Here is a 19,284-nt window from a genome sequence, read left to right on the forward strand (position 1 = left end):
CATGAAAATCAACAAGGTGCTTGGTGACAGCCAGGTTCACTGGCTTCACTGGCTTCAGTAAGGGGAAATCCTGCCTGACCAATTTGGTGGCCTTCTCTGATGGGGCTACAGAACCGATGGACAGGGGTAGAGCAGCTGATGTCATCTACCTGGACTTGTGCAAAGCGTTCGACACTGTCCCACACGACATCCTTGTCTCTAAATTGGAGAGACATCAATTTGATGGATGGACCACTCGGTGGATAAAGAACTGGCTGGATGGCTGCACGCAAAGAGTTGTGGTCAGTGGCTCAATGTCCGGCTGGAGACCAGTAACGAGTGGTGTCCCTCAGGGATTGGTGTTGGGACCGGTCTTGTTCAACATCTTCATCGCTGCCATGGACATGGGATTGAGTGCAACCTCAGCAAGTTTGCCGATGACACCAAGCTTTGTGGTTCGGTTGATACCCTGGAGGGAAGGAATGCCATCCAGAGGGACCTCGACACGCTTGTGAGCTGGGCTGATGCCAACCTCATGAGGTTTAACCATGCCAAGTGCAAGGTCCTGCACCTGGGTCGGAGCAATCCCAGGCCCAGCTACAGGTTGGGCAGAGAAGAGATTCAGAGCAGCCCAAGGAGAAGGACTTGGGGGTGTTGGTTGATGAGAAAATGAACATGAGCCGGCTTCAGTGTGCGCTCACAACCCAGAAACCAACCGTGTCCTGGGCTGCATCCAAAGCAGCGTGACCAGCAGGTCCAAGGAGGTGATCCTGCCCCTCTGCTCTGTTCTTGTGAGACCTCACCTGGAGCATTGTGTGCAGTTCTGGGGTCCTCAACATAAAAAGGACATGGAACTGTTGGAACAAGTCCAGAGGAGGCCACGAGGATGCTCAGGGGCTGGAGCACCTCCTGTATGGAGACAGGCTGAGAAAGCTGGGGCTGTTCAGCCTGGAGAAGAGAAGGCTGCGGGGAGACCTCAGAGCAGCTTCCAGTATCTGAAGGGGGCCTATAGGGATGCTGGGGAGGGACTCTTCATTAGGGACTGTAGTAACAGGTCAAGGGGTAACGGGTTCAAACTTAAACAGGGGAAGTTTAGGTTGGATCTAAGAAGGAAATACTTTCCTGTGAGGGTGATGAGGCACTGGAATGGGTTGCCCAGGGAGGTTGTGAATGCTCCATCCCTGGCAGTGCTCAAGACCAGGTTGGACGAGGCCTTGGGTGATATGATTTAGTGTAAGGTGTGCCTGCCCACAGCAGGGGGGTTGGAACTGGATGATCTTAAGGTCCTTTCCAACCCTAACGATTCTATGATTCTATAAACACACATATCCCATGTCCATGTCCAGCTCATGCTCAAGAACACCAGGAAAACCAAATTGTCTATTTCCCGCAAGAATTAATTCTGTAGAAAGCTTCCATAGATGAAAGACAATCCTGAACACAGAATCGATGGTAACTGAGAGCTGTCTGGGTCTCAATAAAGCCAAAACACACTGATGGGGGGGAATATCTTTCTTCCAGCTGTTGTAAGAATTAACTTATATTGGGAACAGAATTTTTATGTGCTCAGAAAAACAACGGTATGAAAGGGAACATTGTCTTAGGTGTGAGGGAAACATAGCTTCTAGCATCATTCAATGAAGGAGCCAGAACCTACAAAATTAAAGGCTATAAAGCTTGGCAGGACAGAGACCTTTGATATCAGAGAGCTTCATTTAAAAACCTCACCACAACTTGTTTTCTTCCTTCTATTTTATTGGATATTTCTGCTTAGACTATAGGTGTGGAATCTTAGAGTCAAAAATCCCCAGGTTGGGCCAGAAAGGATCATCTGATCCAAGCTTTTCTGGGAAAGGGAGCCTAGAAGAGAAGTGTCATGTGCTGGGCTCATCACTGCTTAATGAATTATCCCACTCTGGTGTCCTTATTTCCTCTTGGCTTTAATAAAGTTTCCAAAGCAGAGATAATTGAAATGCTCAAACATTTACCCATACTTGATGCTCTGGTCCTAAGAGGGCTCTGGATTGCCATAGTCTTGTATGCAACTTTGTGACTGTCCAAGAGGAATCTCAGTCTAATGTGCAAGAAAAACAGAATTGTGAATTCCAGCAATACAAGAAAGAGTCCTGAGGTTTTGGGAATATATTTTATACAGAGAGTGTCATTGCATGATTCTCCTTCAATCTTTGCAGAGAAAGGGTCTATGTAATGCAGAAAGTCCTGGCTGTGACACAAAATTCCCACACCAAATACATACCAGATTTCCTCTCGATCAAAGTCTAATATTATACTTGGTAAAGGAGAAGGCACTATGGACCAGGGAATGACGCTTGTATGTAACGTTCAATTCATTACTCTATTTCCCTCACTAAGAACACTGTCTCCTATTTTGCCCATGCAGGGACATAGTCTGGATGGAGACGGCAGTCAGAGCAATGAGCACTGTTGGGTGCAAAGGATGATGGGTTCTACTCTGCAGGAGCCTGGGGACTGCCACAGGGTTGGTCTCATTCATCTCTTTAAACAAAGACAAAGGGGACACCTTTCCAGAGACCATTCCACAGTACCTGAACTACAGAAATATGGCAGGAACAGAGACCTGGGCCAAGTTCAGCCAAGACTCCAGAGCATCAGGAAAGCTGGCGATGAGGAGGCAGGTCCAAGAACAAAACAGGTCAATACAGAAGTAGTCAACAACCTGCTCAGGATCAGGTTCAGCAATGGCTGGGGAGATCCATTAGCAAAGCCTAGGTCACCATGAAAAGATTCCATAGGTGTGCACAACGCCTGCTAAACTGGAAACCATAATGCTCTAGCAAAGGTCAAGCTCCCTGGGCTAAGCTTAAATAGAGATGGAGGTCAAATCTGCAGAGGGTGGGGATGGAGCAGCAACTGAGGCTTCTCAGGTGGATAAAGGCCAATTAGTTTACCCTGGAACAATTTGTAAATGTTTGAAAATGCACATTTCTCACCCTTGAATACAGTGGAAGCCCAGAGTCACCAGCTCAGGTGTTGGACAGCCAGGCACTTCAAAGAATCATAGAATAGTTAGGTTTGGAAAGGACCTTAAGATCATCAAGTTCCAATCCCTCTGCCGTGGACAGGGACACCTCACACTAAACCATGGCACCCAAGGCTCTGTCCTTGAACACCACCAGGGATGGAGCTTTCATAAGTTCCTTGGGCAACCCATTCCAGTGCCTCACCACCCTTACAGTAAAGAACTTCCTCCTTACACCCATTCTAAACTTCCCCTGTTGAAGTTTTAACCCATTACCCCTTGTCCTGTCACTCCAGTCCCTAATGAAGAGTCCCTCCCCAGCATCCCTATAGGCCCCCTTCAGACACTGGAAGCTGCTCTGAGGTCTCCCCGCAGCCTTCTCTTCTCCAGGCTGAACAGCCCCAACTTTCTCAGCCTGTCTTCATACAGAGGTTGCTCCAGTACCTTGATCATCCACGTGGCCCTCCTCTGAACTTATCATCATAGAATCATAGAACAGTCAGGGTTGGAAAGGACCTTAAGATCATCCAGTTCCAACCCCCTGCCATGGGCAGGGACACCTCACACTAAACCATGGCACCCAAGGCTCTGTCCAACCTGGTCTTGAACACTGCCAGGGATGGAGCATTCACAACCTCCCTGGGCAACCCATTCCAGTGCCTCAGCACCCTCACAGTGAAGATTTTCTTCCTTACATCCAATCTAAACTTCCCCTGTTTCAGTTTGAACCCGTTACCCCTTGTCCTGTCACTGCAGTCCCTAATGAAGAGTCACTCCCCAGCATCCCTATAGGCCCCCTTCAGACACTGGAAGCTGCTCTGAGGTCTCCCCGCAGCCTTCTCTTCTCCAGGCTGAACAGCCCCAACTTTCTCAGCCTGTCTCCATACAGGAGCTGCTCCAGCCCCTGAGCATCCTCGTGGCCTCCTCTGGACTTGTTCCAACAGTTCCATGTCCTTTTTATGTTGAGGACCCCAGAACTGCACACAATGCTCCAGGTGAGGTCTCACGAGAGCAGAGCAGAGGGGCAGGATCACCTCCTTGGACCTGCTGGTCACGCTGCTTTGGATGCAGCCCAGGACACGGTTGGTTTCTGGGCTGTGAGCACACACTGAAGCCGGCTCATGTTCATTTTCTCATCAACAAAGACCCTCAAGTCCTCCTCTGCAGGGCTGCTCTGAATCTGAATGTGGATAACCACACTGGGGATGGAAAACTGGGCTCTCAAGTGTCCACAGACGGACAGCAGCAGCTCCAGAGATGGAGTCACTTGTGCTTCATGTCCCATTTGAGGACCCTCTGCGAGATCAGAAATGTCTCTAAACCCATTCTCATTCTGTTGCCAAAGACAAACAAAAACCGTTGCTTTCCCCACAAGCATGTCAGAAGCATCATGTAAGCCTGTCATCACTGCTGCTGTGCAGCTGTGCTCAGGCATGGCTCATCCACACCATCTCTTTCAGATGCCCAAGCACCACAATGCCTTTCAGAGGTGATTTCACACCCTTTGCTTTTCCTTCTCTTTGTTTTCCTGTGGTAAATCATGAGCAGCCCTGGAGGCTTCCTCCCAGGAGAGCACATGCAACTGTATTTACAGCCCCAGCACCACAAGCTGGGCTCTTGGAGTCTGCAGGAGCTCACCTCTCTTCACATCAGGTGCAACAGAGCTGATGCTGGCACATAGACGTTCTCTGCTGCGTTGGGGATAAATCCTTGGCTCCCATCACTCGGTGGCAGAGGGAAGGCACAGGAGGTAACACCAACACAAAGCAGAGCCTCACCTGCACTGAGGCAGTGGGTTTTTTCTGCATGTCCTTGTGTAATCTGTGGTAAAGCTTTGTCAGAAAACAGGCTTACCAACGTGGGTTTTCTTTATGAAAGGGGGAGCTAAGGCTGATGTATATTGTGTTTCTTTTACATAGGCAGCTAAAACAAGATTCACTGATTTACTGAGTTAAATAAGGATGAATCTTATTCTGTCATAAAGAAATGCAGCATTTCCGATTATCAGCAGATTATAGTCACTAACAAATGAGCCTTTGGAATCAGCACATTTTAACATCAACTCGGCTTTCAAGCAAGCAGCTTAATGCCCGTGGGTTTAAGACGCTTTAGCCTGCTGGAGCTCACAAAGGTATAAAACATGATTTTACCAATGCATATTTCATCCTTTGCCAATGATCTCAAATACTTTGATAAATGTGATTTGGTGACTGGAATGATAATTGAAAGCCAAGGGAAAATATCCGGAGGTCATGCATGTGTAACCTGGGGTTTCCCTGGGACTGGGACTTTCTCTTGCTCCAAGCTTGCGTGAACTCACCATGAGTTCCCTCTTAGCTGTCTTCTGACAAGAACTGCCTCCAAACTGAAAGTAAATAACGATTTGATTCCTCTTTTAAATCTCAAAAACAAGCATTAAATTAAATCCGTATTTTTAAGTGTCACATCTTAGAGAAACAAAAATGCCATTTGTTGCTTCAATGTTCTTACTGTTCATTTTTAAATACCTCAACTGAAAAACATGAAGTATACATAAATTGGGTCAGAAAATGTAGAAAAATATTCTAAAATGTGCCAGTTCCAATGGTTACTGATCGAGATTAGATATGGTCCAAAAGTGAACCACCATTTTTAATCAGTTTGATGTTTCTCTTCCTTTTGCCTCAACAGGTAACACCTGGTCATGGGAGGAAATCTCACCCAGAATAAATTCATCCTGTTGGGAATTACAGACAACCCATATGCACAGACTCCTCTTTTTGTCTTGTTTCTATTGATTTACATTGTCACTTTGGTGGGGAACGTTGGCATTGTCACATTGGTGCGGGTGTCTCCCAGCCTCCACACCCCCATGTACTTCTTCCTCTCCCATTTTGCCTTCACTGACATCTGCTATTCCACAGTCATCTCCCCCAGGATGCTGGCAGACCTGTTATCAGAGGACAAATCCATTTCTTTCTCTGGCTGCATGATGCAGTTCCTCACCTTTGCTTTCTTTGCTACTACTGAGTGTCACCTCCTGGCCATGATGGCCTACGACCGACACGTTGCCATCTGCCATCCCCTGCTTTACGTGACCATCATCTCCAGACGCGTCTGCTGGCAGCTGGTAGCAACATCCTACCTATTTGCCTTCCTCACTGTTACCATCTGCACATGGTGCACGTTTGGAGGTCCCTTCTGTGGACCCAACCACATCGACCACTTCTTCTGCGACGTCGTCCCTGTGCTAAAGCTCGTGTGCTCTGACACGCACAGCAGTGAGATGGTCATCTTTGCTTTATTCACTGTCAATGCAGTGTTTGCAAGTGTGATCATTTTGCTCTCCTACATCTCTATCCTCCGCACTGTGCTGAGGATGTGCTCAGCACAGAGCAGGGCCAGAGCCTTCCACACCTGCGCCTCCCATTTGCTGGCTGTTGCCTTGTTATATGGGACATCATTCTTCACGTACCTACAACCTCCATCTAGCCACAGGAGTCTGGATAAAGTGGCCTCCATCTTCTATGCTGTGCTCATCCCCATGCTCAACCCCTTCATCTACAGCCTGAGGAACAGGGAGGTGATGGGGTCTCTGGTGAAATGCGGGAGGAGGTTTTTCAGCTGCTGGCAACACAGAAGATTTCTGTCATCGAGGACATGAACAGTTCATCTCAAGTGAGAAAGCCTATAGGGCACTAAAACAAAGGGATTTCTCCCAGTAAACCCCATGATTTGATGTAGATGCTTCCACGCTTCCTGCACAAAACTCAATTACAGTTTTTAATGAGATATAGATCCCCCAAATCACAATTTCCTTCCTTGGAAGGAAGCCAAAAGGACAGGAACCTCAAACTTCAATTCACTTCATAGTCAGCAGCCTGTAGGAAGAAATTACCCTCAATTATCCCAGGCCTCTTTCCCTCACAGGAAACACCAATCGCCTTGATACAGTTATAACTTTTGTCACTGATAAAGACGTCTTTCTCTTGCAGGATTCTTGACCTTGTCCCTCAGCACCAATAAAATTCCTCCCTCTTACCTGTGAGCTCTTTATTAAAGCTGCTGGGGTGGGAGGGAAGAGGCAGTGTAGTTTTACATTTGCTTGCTGAAAAAGAGTCAGAGAAAAGGTTTCAAAAGATTCATTGCATTTGTTTGTGCCTTTCAGAGGGAAGAAGCTGGTGGGAATGAAGATCTCAAGCTGCCCCTTTGAATATCAGGGGGAATCCCTCCCAGGGCTGCAGCTTTACAGGAGATTTCATTTAAAGTAAAAAGTTGCAGACAATATAATTCATAATAGAGGCTGATGAACTGTGCTGAGACAACCCAGTGTTAGGGACATTTTGGGCACATCAAGATCTCCTCCCATTCATTGTAAGTGGTGTTTTACATTCATCTGAAATAACCTTTTACCTAAATGGTGAGAGAAATGCAATTCCACTTGGAGATAAGCACCCATATCCCATGTCCATGCCCTGCTCATGCTCAAGCACACCACGAAAACCAAATTGTCTATTTCACATTAGAAATAAGTTTGTAGGAAGCTTCCATAAATGAAAGAACACAGAATTGATGGTAACTGAGAGCTCTCTGGGTCTCAATAAAGCCAAAACACACTGATGGGGGGGAATATCTTTCCTTTAGCTGTTGTGAGTGAGAATTAACTTATATTGGGAAAGTATATGGATGGTGAACAGAATTATTACATGCTCAGAAAAACAACAGTATGGAAGCATGAACTGTCATAGGTGTGGGGACAACGTGGCTTCGACCTGCAGTCAATGAAGGAGCCAGAGTCTGTACCATTAAATGCTAAAGGGCTTGGCACCTTTGATATCAGAGAGCTTCCTTCAAAACTTTCACCATGTCTTGTTTTCTTCCATTTTGTCGGATATTTTGGCTTACACTATGCATATAGAATCATGGAGCCACAGAAAGCCCAGGCTGGGCCTCAAAAGATCATCTGGTCTGAGCTTCTGTGGAAACAGGAGTCTAAATGAGCAGTGTCATGCGGAGGGCTCATCGCTGCTTGATGAATTACCCCACCCTGGTGTCCTTATTTCCCCTTGGGTTTAAGAAAGTTTCCAATTCAGAGACAACCAAAATGCTCAAACATTTACCCAGACTGGATGCTACTTCACTAACAGAGCTCTAGATTGCCTTTGTCTTGTGTGGAGGAACCTGCTCAGTGGGCTGGCAATAGAAACCTCAGTTTAACATGCAGGGGAGGCAGCATGGTGAATTCCAGCAACACAAGAAACAGGCTTGAGGTTTTGGAAATACATTTCATACTGAGAGCATCATTGCACAAATTCTGTTTCAATCTTTGCAGAGAAGGGATCTATAAAATACAGCAACCCCTGGCTGTAGGCCCAAAGTTCCCACATCAAACACATGACAGGGATCCTCTGCATAAATGGTTCTGATACCTCAAATAGCAATCACCTTTTTGGCAGGAAGAGCTGGACATGGGTCTCTTTGTCCTGTGCTTCAGGTGCTGTTAGATCAGCCTAAATGTTTTGGAGAAGAACATTGGTTTTTGTGGAGATGATTCAAAACCTGGCCTCTATTGACATGAGCATTAAAGATGATATTCATATGACAGCCTCGTTAACCTAACAATTAGTTAGCAATTCTCATCTATAAGTAACATATAGTCCTTTCAGATCATCCAGTCCCAGCACCCTGCCATGAGCAGGGACACCTTTTGCTAGAGCAGGTTGCTCCAAGCCCCTGTGTCCAACGTGGCCTTGAACACTGCCAGGGATGGAGCATTTACCACTCTTTTGGGCAACCAGAAGTGCTGTCCCAGTTACTTCTTCACGATGATGTCTGCACCACACAGACGTAATTCCATAGTCCTAGACCATTATCTCAATGAAACATTCACATGAGCATCGCTAGGTGGATCAGAATGGAGGAACCATGTCAGGAATCATAAAGGCATCTGGGATTGAATTCAGTTGCCTGAACATTGACTATTAACACCATGGAGGAGACCCTGGGTCTGCCTCTGAGCTTTCAGATGTTGCTCCAGAATGACCCAACTGTTCTGAAGGTTGCATGATGTACATGTCAAGTGCATGGCAATGCCCTGGGCCCTTCAGGACAGAGCAAATGGCACCACATTTCTATATAAGGGAGAGCAAACCTGACCTGGGGCATATCACTGCATCTGTCTCCTTCCCTTCAACTTAAATGATAGTTTTCCAACCACTTCTAGGAAAACATGCAAAGAAGTGGTTTGTCAGTCCTTCAATTATCGTATATGTTTTCCTCCTCTATGAAGTTTTAGTCCAACTGAATGGAAAACTAAAATACCTCTTTCAAGAGTGTTGGGAGGAGGGATTAGGAGATCTGAAGTAGTTTCACCTTCTTCGAATTTAGATACTTAAAAGTTGAGTCCAATGCCTGAGCACCCTCTGGGGCAGGAATTGTTCCTCAGCTCCATCTAAACCTGCCCTGGTGCAGCTTGAGGCCCTTAACTCTTGTCCTGTCTTTTGGATTAAAACAAACTGCAAACAGGTTTGAGGGGGGCAGCTGATGCAGTTTGACCTCCAGGAGGCCTTCACATCCTGACTGGAATTAGTTTAATCCAGACAAAGCTATTCAGAGATGCACATACCATGGAGAGAGGGTGCACGGTACAAGTGCTTCTGATGTTCAGACCTGCTCTGGACCACATCCATCCTCACCAGCTGCCCTAGGATGGGATAAAACATTCTTTTATTCCCAACCACCCTAGAAGGGACCGACTGTCTCATAACTAGGCAATGAATTTTAGATGTTGAGTCAGGTGACCCCATTCCCATGCTTATTCTCCAATCCCAAACCCATAACGGTAGGAAAATCACAGTTATGAAAGCCAGTCAGACATGGAGGATGGATGTAGTGGACTTCAACTTGCCTCAGTTTAACAGTTTAAGAACATTTTTAACAGGTAAAGAACTAAAGAGAGACAAATAAATCCATCCCAAGGCAACTAATAACAAGGAATTTAATGTATGAGGTGTCCTTGAGGAGGTTGAAAAGTGAAGAGAAATGCAATGAGCTTCCCCAGCTCCCTTTATTAGGGGTCAAAAGCAGGAAGGGACAAAGCACCCCATTAGCAAGAACCACATGATCTGCACATGTCATGAAGACAGGGATGTGCCTTTAAAGAGAGAGTAGGACCAAGCATGCATGGGCACAGAAAGCCCTCCAGCAGGCCCGAGATCCAGGCTTTCACAATACAAGCACTCACAGCTATTTCCATCACAAGTGATGCTGCTCACTTTGCCAAAGCAAGAAGTGGTCCTTGGGGACCAAGCACCCTTCCAGGAGTCACCAGCTTTAACAAGACCTTCTGGGGTTTACCAAGGAAGTTTCCTCATCACCACAAAAGTTTCTCAGAAGACTTGGATGTGACTTCCCTCATTCTTCATAACAAGCCATCAGAGATTAATTAGCTGGGGATAACAAGAAAGAAACTTTCTTCTTTGTTAACAGCAAAGTTCACTTCTACAGCTGCCTTGTTGACAGAGACGGCTCATGCCCAAAGCCAGTGAGCTGGAGGGTCAGTGTGTTGGCATGTTTGGGTATTAAGGACAATTTCATGGGCCTGGATCATGGAAACCCAGCCTGGTTTGTGTTGGAAGGGACCTTAAAGCTCCTCCAGCTCCAGCCCCAACCCCTTCCACTGGAGCAGCTTGCTCCAAGCCCCTGTGTCCAACCTGGCCTTGAACACTGCCAGGGATGGGGCAGCCACAGCTTCTCTGGGCACCCTGTGCCAGCGCCTCAGCACCCTCCCAGGGAAGAGCTTCTGCCTAAGAGCTCATCTCAGTCTCCCCTCTGGCAGGTTCAAGCCATTCCCCTTGGCCTGTTCCTGCAGGCACCTGTCCTAAGCCCCTCTCCATGTTTCCTGAAACCCCTTTAGGCACAGGTTTATGGGGAAAAGTTCCTTTCTTATGGCTCTGAAAAGAGCAAACCAACACTAGTATCTTCTAGGCAATAATTTCCTATCCATCCATGCAGAATAGAAACCCCTCATCAGGAAGTTAATATCTGTTATTAGAAACCTTTATAAAAGCAAACACACAGCCAGGACACTGCCAACATCCATTTTGCTTTCCTATTCTGTCCAGGAAGTGATTTATGCATGCCGAGCTTTGAAGCTCTACTGCATTAGACATTACTGACCAACAGAAATGATTGAGGACAGGTTGGATGGGGCTTGCAGCAACCTGCTCTACTGGAAGGTGTTCTGCTCATGGCAGGTGTTGGAACTGGGTGAGCTTTAAGCTCCCTTCCAACCCAAACCATTCCATGGTTGTATGAAAAGCTGCTTTCACCTCCTCACTTTTGAGTGGGGTTTCTCAAGGACCCCAACACATCAGCACAGTGAGCTGATGCTTCCCATTAGGCTTAAACTGACTCTTCAGGCTATGGCCTCTGTCTGCTCTGAACACAACCCACATTGTAGCTGTGCCTGCCCAGCATCCTTCACTGCAAGGGCAGAGAACCATCCACTTTTTCCAGAAGAAACCCCTGATATGGATGTTTAAAATAGATCCAAGCTGAATCAAAGCCCCCCCATGCATCCTTGTCTCCATAAGGGGAACCTTCTGTGACTAATTCAGACGTGGAAACCTACAATTAGATAGAATATCCCCTTGGTCCAATGTGACTCAACTCTCAAACCCTGGAATGAGAAATCCTGAGCAAGCTGCAGCTGGGATGGAAAATAAGCTTGGCCTGGATGGAAACACTTAAGGAGAAGAGGAGGTGATGGGGGATTTCCGGACAACACTGAGAGTCTTTGAGCCATGAAACAAGTTGGGCACGTCGGCATACAACATATGGCCAGAAGCGTGGAGCATCTGTGTCATCAGCTCCAGATGGCATCCAAGGAAAAGCCAACACTGCTCAGGCAGTGCCTTGAAAGGCTGTTCCTGCACCAAGTTGTATGACTGCTTATCACACAGGATAAAATTCCACCCTCTCCCTAGGTCAGAATGGTGGAAGCTTCCCATGGAGCAGGCCCATCCAGAAAAGCAAGACGCCCAGATATATCCTATGGAGGAAATAAGCACATTACCTATGAGAAATGAAGTAGATGAGTTCATGAAGCTGAGAGCTGGTCTGCATAAGGTTCCCCACCACCATGCTGATGGAGATGAGTAAAACAGGCACAAAGAGCAGCTTCTACGGGTTGGGGAAGCCCAAGAGGACAAACGTGGTCACACTCAAGTGCTTTCCTCCAGCCACTCTCTGGGCAGCAGGAGACAAAGAAACATGGGAAGAGGTTGAATCACTTCTCCCAGCTCATAGGGGCACACAGTGCATGAGGTTAATGCAGGATTTGGGGTTTCCTTTAGGACTGCACCCAATTCCTGGGAGATAAAACCATGATGGTTGAAGGTCCTAAATAATACACTGAAAAATGATACCTTGACAAAAGAATAGTCAATAGTTCCTATAAGCTAAAACCTCATCTTAGAGCTTAAAATATAAAGGTCTGACTGGCCTGTTATGGAAAGAATTGGTCCTGCAAAAGATAAGCATCTTCTCATGAGCATCCAAAATCTTTTTAAGAAGTCCGCAAGTTTGGGATGATTTCTTTCCTGTTTGTGGGAGCTGTTCTTATTTAAGGACAAGTAAATACAATAATATCATGCCTTAATTTGCCACAAGAATTAGTGTTGCATTAAATAGATAAGAGGTCACATTGCAGTGATTTTTTTACTCTGTAGTGATGTTTGAGTCGATTAAGGTGAGACCAGAATCCCTGAATGCAATTCCATGTACTTGTAGCTTCAAGGGAAAACCCACCCCCTTCTCATCTGAATTATTTTTCCATATATTTCTTCCTCTGTTCTTACTTCTATTTTAAGAAAATGTGTGTATATATAGATGTACACGAGATGACCACTGTTCATGTTAACCTGAAATATGCAGACCTTAAAATGATGAGGAGACAACCTTAAAATATGCATATTGCCTGCTGAGAAATGAGCATTCCTCCTCCTTCCCCTACCACTTCCTTCTTTCCATCAGCCCCTTTCCAAGCAAGATGACCATCTCTTCAGCACAATTCATCTTCTCCCTCCACCCTTCCCAAAGCAGCTTTTACTTCCCCATTCCCCAGCCTGGGCTCAGATGTTCATTGCACAAAGTCCCTTGACTCACCCCCAGTGCTCTTCTCATGTTGCTGGTGGGTGCCTTTGCTGCAAGGACACATTGATGGCTCATTTCAACTCAGTGGACACCACAACCACCTTGTCCCTCTCTGCTAAACTGCCCCCCCAAGCCTGTCTTGGTGCTTAGAGCACCTCTTCCCCATGGACAGGGCACAGCACTTTCCCTATTTAAGTCTGTGTGATTCCATCTGCCCATTTTGGACCCCAAACTGGCTTTTGAAACAACATTTTGCATCATATGCCTCAAGATTTAAATATCCTCAGGGTGGCTTTTCCTGCTTGCAAAAGAAGGAAATGAAACCAAGAGTGGGACCTGCTCCTTATAGAGAAAAGCAGCTGACAGCAGACAGGGCTTTGCTAAAGCTTTAACACCTTCAAAGGGGTTCAGAAGATCCAGCTGAAGTTGTCTACACTCACCTCAGGCAGGGGGATGAAGGCAGCTGCTGTTTCCCATTGCTAATGGCTCACACACTCAATGGCCATCTCCTCATCCTCATTCTTCTCCTTCACCTTGGATAGTACTTACATAACTAAGTTAGAGCTACATAAACAGTAGACATCTCAAACACCTTGCATCTAACAACACCACTGAAACCAGCCATTCTCAATACCACAGCTTGTCTAAACATCACCCATCCCACATCAAATACTCACATCTTGTCACACACAGAAGCATCCTTTCCTCTGTGGTATCTGGTTTGCACACACAGGCTGACACTGCAGGTGGCTAAAGCCACCTAAACCCAGTCCTGCCAATGGCTCTGTCTGCCCTTGCTCAAACCAACCTTCCCCTTCTCACTTTGACCCTGTCTCCACATACAAGAAATGCAAATTGCTCTTTCTTGAGTTCAAAAATCAGAATTCCAGACAGGTTTGGACTGGGAGGGACTTTAAAGCTCCTCCAGCTCCAACCCCAACCCCTTCCACTGGAGCAGTTTGCTCCAAGCCCCTGTGTCCAACCTGCCCTTGAACACTGCCAGGGATGGGGCAGCCACAGCTCCTCTGGGCACCCTGTGCCAGCGCCTCAGCACCCTCACAGGGAAGAGCTTCTGCCTCAGAGCTTATCTCAATCCACCCCATGTCTTTCCAAGCCATCAATAGTGGTAAAGGCAGACACAGAGATGAACTCACCAGTGTTTGAAGATCTCCTTGCTTCTTCCACCACCAACCCCAGAAGGTTTCTTCGCTCCATAATAGCAGCAGTGGTGTCTAAAAGAATCCACACTAATATCCCCCAGTTCATTTTCAAAAACTAAGATAACATGGCCAACAGTTTTAAAGGGAGTACTGAAATCAAACTGAATTTATCCTTTTTATTTCTACACCAAGGGAAACTAAGGTAGCTCAGCTTCCAGCCACCCTACAGACAACAGCTTGGTACTCCATGTTCCTGGAGTCTCCTAGACACCTAGAACCCACACACTGGAGAGGAACCACATGCCCAGGGTAGGATCTATGCAATCAAAGCCCAAGTCTTCAAACCCTTTGCAATCAAAAGGGAAAAACATACTTCCCTTGCTTCAGGACATTTCTTAACTCATCAGCTAAAAGAGACATAGCAAAGACCTCCAAAAACTAACCCAGTCACCCTCCTTAAGACATGACTTACATTAAGACCCAAAAGTGAGTGTATCTCCTTACCTATTTATGAGCCAAGGTCCCATTACAGCTGATGAGACTCAGGCCAATGCAATCAGCAGAGCTCATTCAGATCTCTTCACCTGGAGCAATGGAGGTGTCTGCCTTGCAGTGAGAGGCATGAACCCCACCAAATCTCCCTCAACACTAAAGGGAGCTGATGGACCCAGTAAACACATAGAGGTGACATGGTGCATTCCAATGTAAGGAGATAAGTGCTTGCCCAAGGACATTTGAGGTGATTCCTAAATCCAGTCACTAAGTACCCAAAGAAGGGGAGGTAGCTCATGTGGTGTTTGCTCTGCTCTCCTGGTCAGATGATAACCCCATTGAAGGCAGTGGCAGCCCTTAGACACAGCAAACCACTGGTTTCCTTACACACAACAAGGAACAAAATCTGGTTTTGAGAGCAGCAGCTCCAATGTGAAGCCACAATGAGCAGAGTGATAGGGTTGTAGCCACAGACTTGTGTTTTCAAGACACTAAGAGCTCATGTTCCTGTTTAAATACTTGGTGATGGTGAAGGAGAGAGCAGCTGGACATAAAGTCATTGAATATTGTTGTAGAAGGCACCAGAGAGACCTTATTGTGGCCTATCAGTACATTAAGGGTACTACAGGAAACCTGGAGAGGGGCTTTGGACAAGGGCCTGTAGGGGAGTCTGAGGGGAGACTGAGCTGAGCTCTTAGGCAGAAGCTCTTCCCTGGGAGGGTGCTGAGGCGCTGGCACAGGGTGCCCAGAGAAGCTGTGGCTGCCCCATCCCTGGCAGTGTTCAAGGCCAGGTTGGACACAGGAGCTTGGAGCAAGCTGCTCCAGTGGAAGGGGTTGGGGTTGGAGCTGGAGGAGCTTTAACGTCCTTCCAGCCTAACCCATTCTATGATTCTATGGCTGTAGCATAGCCCAGAGGCTCAGCCATGCCTCCAGGTTTTAGCATGGTCCTGGTAGAGACTGCAGTTCTATGAGCTGAGGTAATGCACACTCTTTAGTGTTTGAGGGGCTTTTTATCTATATAAATGTATATATGTATATTTATGTATATAAGCTATATAACAGCTCTCTGTACAGGAAGACAGCAGAAGAGAGGTCAAGGCAGGCAATGCCATTGCTCCAGGCTGGGATGTGCCATTGTGGGATGCCAAGTGTCAGGTGTGAAGGCTGCTGGGCAACACCATAGCCCCTACACTCTGCTGTGCTCAGGCTTACATGGAGTTCACAGCTTTTATTGCTGTCAACAGGGAAATGGAAAGCAAAGATATGGAGCAGTGGATGGGGGTTCCTTGATAGTATCTGCCCTTTGGTGGGGGCTCATCGCTACCATGTCTTAAAACTCTTTCAAAGCACCTTCATTCATAATAGAGGTCACACAAGTACCACTTTTAATGTAAATTCTTTGCTGTCCAAAATGAAATGAGGTGAATGGAGCTGAAAATCATTGAAGGAGGTTTGAGAATCAGAACTTACAAAAACTTCCTATGCAGTGTGCCAGCTATTTGCTGCCAACTCTGTTTACCTTCCAGAAGATGTTTGTATCCTTTTCTTATGACCCTCAATGACTTCACAGCACTGTCTAGAAATGGAGTTTGATTTAGTGGAACAGTAGAATTCACTCCCTGTTTATTCTGATTCGCCAAGCAAAAGGGGACCAACACAAAACACAGCTCATACCTTGCTTCAGGGCAATTGTAAAACCTTTTGCAATGCTCTTATTTGTATTCTCAGCTGGTGATATCAAAGCAGGAGGTGTATCACCTAAGTTCAGATGCAGAAGACCTCCCATATGTGGTCCCTTTCAGACACTTCAGAAACAGCTTAGCATCCCCCTCATATCTTCATTGTACCTGAGCCTGAACTTAAAACAGTCAAGATCACTTTATTTTCATGAGTATTCTCAAAGCCTCCTTCACCTCCTTATTCCTCAGGCTGTAGATCAAGGGGTTCAACATGGGAGTCACCAAGGTGTAGAGCACCACAGCCCATTTATCTGCTGCTCTTGAGCTGTCTGAGCTGGGGTTTAAGTAAGTGAAGAAGGATGCCCCATAGAAGATGCTGACAGTGGTGAGGTGGGAGGTGCAGGTGGAGAAGGCTTTGCGCTTGCCCTCGGCTGAATTGATGCTCAGGATGGTGGCGATGATGGCCACGTAGGAGAGCAGGACAACCAGGCTGCAGGACACACCAAAGAGAGATGCTGCAGTGGTCAGGATGATGTGGCTGAGGGTGGTGTCAGAGGTGGAGAGGGAGATGAGAGGGGAAATGTCACAGAAGAAGAGGTCGATGGCGCTGGAGCTGCAGAAGGACAGGGTGGACATGCTGATGGTCTGTCCCACACCATTGGTCAGCCCCACGAGGTATGAGCCAGTCACCAGCTGGAAACAGCACTTTGGGGACATGACAAGGGGGTACAGCAGGGGATGGCAAATGGCCACATAACGGTCATAGGCCATTGCAGCCAGCAGGAAGCTTTCACTTATCCCAAAAAAATCAAAGAGGAAGACCTGAGTCACGCAGCCAGCATAAGCAATGCTCTTCTTCTCTGACATCAAGTCAACCAACATCTTAGGGGTGATGATGGTGGAAGAACAAAGGTCTACAAAGGCCAGGTTGCTCAGGAAATAATACATGGGGGAGTGGAGGTGGGGGCTGGCCCTGGTTAAGATGATGATGCCCAGGTTGCCCATGATGGTGACAAGGTAGGTGAGCAGGAAGAGCAGGAACAAGTTGAGCTGAGTCACCGGGTCCTCTGTGAACCCCGCCAGGCTGAACTGGGTCACTTGGGTGCAATTGCTTTGTGCCATGGGCTGGATGGTGCTTTGTGGGTGAGCTCCTGGCTGGAGGTTTCTTCTCCAAGAGGCAGGGATGTGCCAGGTGGAAAAGCCTCTGTGTGGTGGGAGCTGCTCAGAGACAGTCCTGCAGGATGGAAAGGGAGAGTTCAGGCACAGCTCAGTGAGGAACAGGTTGGTGAAAGTCCTGTGCCAGCACAGGTAGAACAAAGGGGTGCTCAAGCAGTTAAACACCATGGCACAACGCGGTGCCTGCTCCTCTGGCTCACTCCTGGATGTTGAGCAATGACCTCTGTGGAAAGCAGTGGGGAGGTCACACACCTGAGTAGCTTTACCTTAGTGCTGCACTTCCTTGACTGCATTCGTGCTGAGCCTGGGGCTTGGAGACCATCCGGCTCAACCTGGAACACAGAGAAACGTGGTGCTTTCACAGTGCAGAGCTGATCCTTCATCCTCTCACGAACATTGGCCAACCACCCGCTCTTTCCCTCTTTGCTCGGGCTTCTTGATAACTGGAAACTGGACTGAGTTCCTGACCTATGGAAAGTGCAGGTTGCCTGGGGTTTGGAGCAGCCTGCTCTAGTGAAAGTTGATCCTGTCCATGGCAAGGGGCTCCAGATGCATCACCTCTGATTTCCCATCAACCAGAACCATACTATTAACCTGTGCATTCTTACACAAAGGTTGAGATTGGTTTCCCCTCACTCCTGACACACTCTGTCAGATCTAAAACCTTTTCGTGGTTCTTTAACCTTTCCCTTGAGTCTTCAGTAGAAAGAGGGTTCAAGAAATCTTTTCTTGAACACATGCTTTGGGGGAAAAAAAATCATCTTTTGGAGCTGCCTCATCTCAGCAATGGGGAGCACCCTGAATGTCCTGTACAGGAAAGCTTCTGATGCTCACCCAGGAAACATCTGTGCTCAGAGGAGAGGAAGCCTCCTGAGGGTGCTCTCCACCAGGGTGATCTCCAAACCTGCCTTCTCAGCAGCAGCATGGGGAGCACACAGCACAAGCAGCTCCCTGGGAAGCCCAGAGCATCATCAAGAAGCCCAGGACCCTGCAGTAGGGCAGGACATGAAGACAGGAGCTGCTGCTTGTTGGCAAGAGAGAAGCACAGGAGAAAGATGGGCTGGAAGATGCTGCCCCTCACTTACATCTCAGCTCTGTCTCTGCTGCCCTCCTCATGCTCTCGGAGATGGATGTGAAGATGAACGTGCCTGGAGCTGTGCAGGGAGCCTGGGAATGAACCAGCATCAGCAAACCCCCTTCCTATTTCAAGTGATGTGGGGATGTGGGACTGTGAATCTCTTTGGGCCCCAGGAGGTGACAAAGCCCAAAGCAGGTCATTATCTCTTCTCTGTATTGATTAGTTTGGAAGAGGAGAAGTGTACCCAGAGGAGATGACCTCAGCTTGAGCAAGCAACAGGGCTTTGGGCTCCCTTAGAGCAAGGCACAGAACAAGCCCACCTTTGACATCCACTTTTGGAGCATTTCTGAGGCAGTAACAGCTTCACAGGGGCCATGGTTGACATTATCATGGCAGGGAGAGGAGCAGAACCAGGGAAGCTGGTATCAGTGTCCATCAGCAATCCCAGCACCACAGGCAATGAACCAGGTTTCCACCCATCTTCAATTCCTTGTACTCAAACTATAGCTCACAAGTTTGGCTGCAAAGGAGCCAACAGAAGATCATGGTGACCTTGCTAACAGTGAGGTAAATGCTGTCCTCTGC

The 19,284-nt window shown here is 47.3% G+C and overlaps 2 protein-coding genes across 2 annotated transcripts; one reads left to right on the top strand and one right to left on the bottom strand.

The window, feature by feature from the left end:
- Positions 1–5,663: 5,663 nt before the first annotated feature.
- LOC130612025 (olfactory receptor 1020-like) lies at positions 5,664–6,584 on the top strand (the record flags this gene model as incomplete). The annotated part of the gene is made up of 1 exon (XM_057433313.1): positions 5,664–6,584. A coding segment is annotated over exon 1 (921 nt), but the record flags the coding sequence as incomplete, so codon positions are not given.
- Positions 6,585–16,640: 10,056 nt separating this feature from the next.
- On the bottom strand, positions 16,641–17,567 carry LOC130592244 (olfactory receptor 1002-like). The gene has a single exon (XM_057396453.1). The coding sequence runs from the start codon at positions 17,565–17,567 to the stop codon at positions 16,641–16,643; it is 927 nt and encodes a 308-aa protein (XP_057252436.1).
- Positions 17,568–19,284: the final 1,717 nt, after the last annotated feature.

The sequence above is a fragment of the Pezoporus wallicus genome, unplaced genomic scaffold (assembly GCF_028554395.1).
Source record: "Pezoporus wallicus isolate ANWC-B61680 ecotype Strahan unplaced genomic scaffold, APGP_CSIRO_Pwel_v1 contig_11778, whole genome shotgun sequence".
In the NCBI taxonomy this organism is placed as follows: domain Eukaryota; kingdom Metazoa; phylum Chordata; class Aves; order Psittaciformes; family Psittacidae; genus Pezoporus; species Pezoporus wallicus.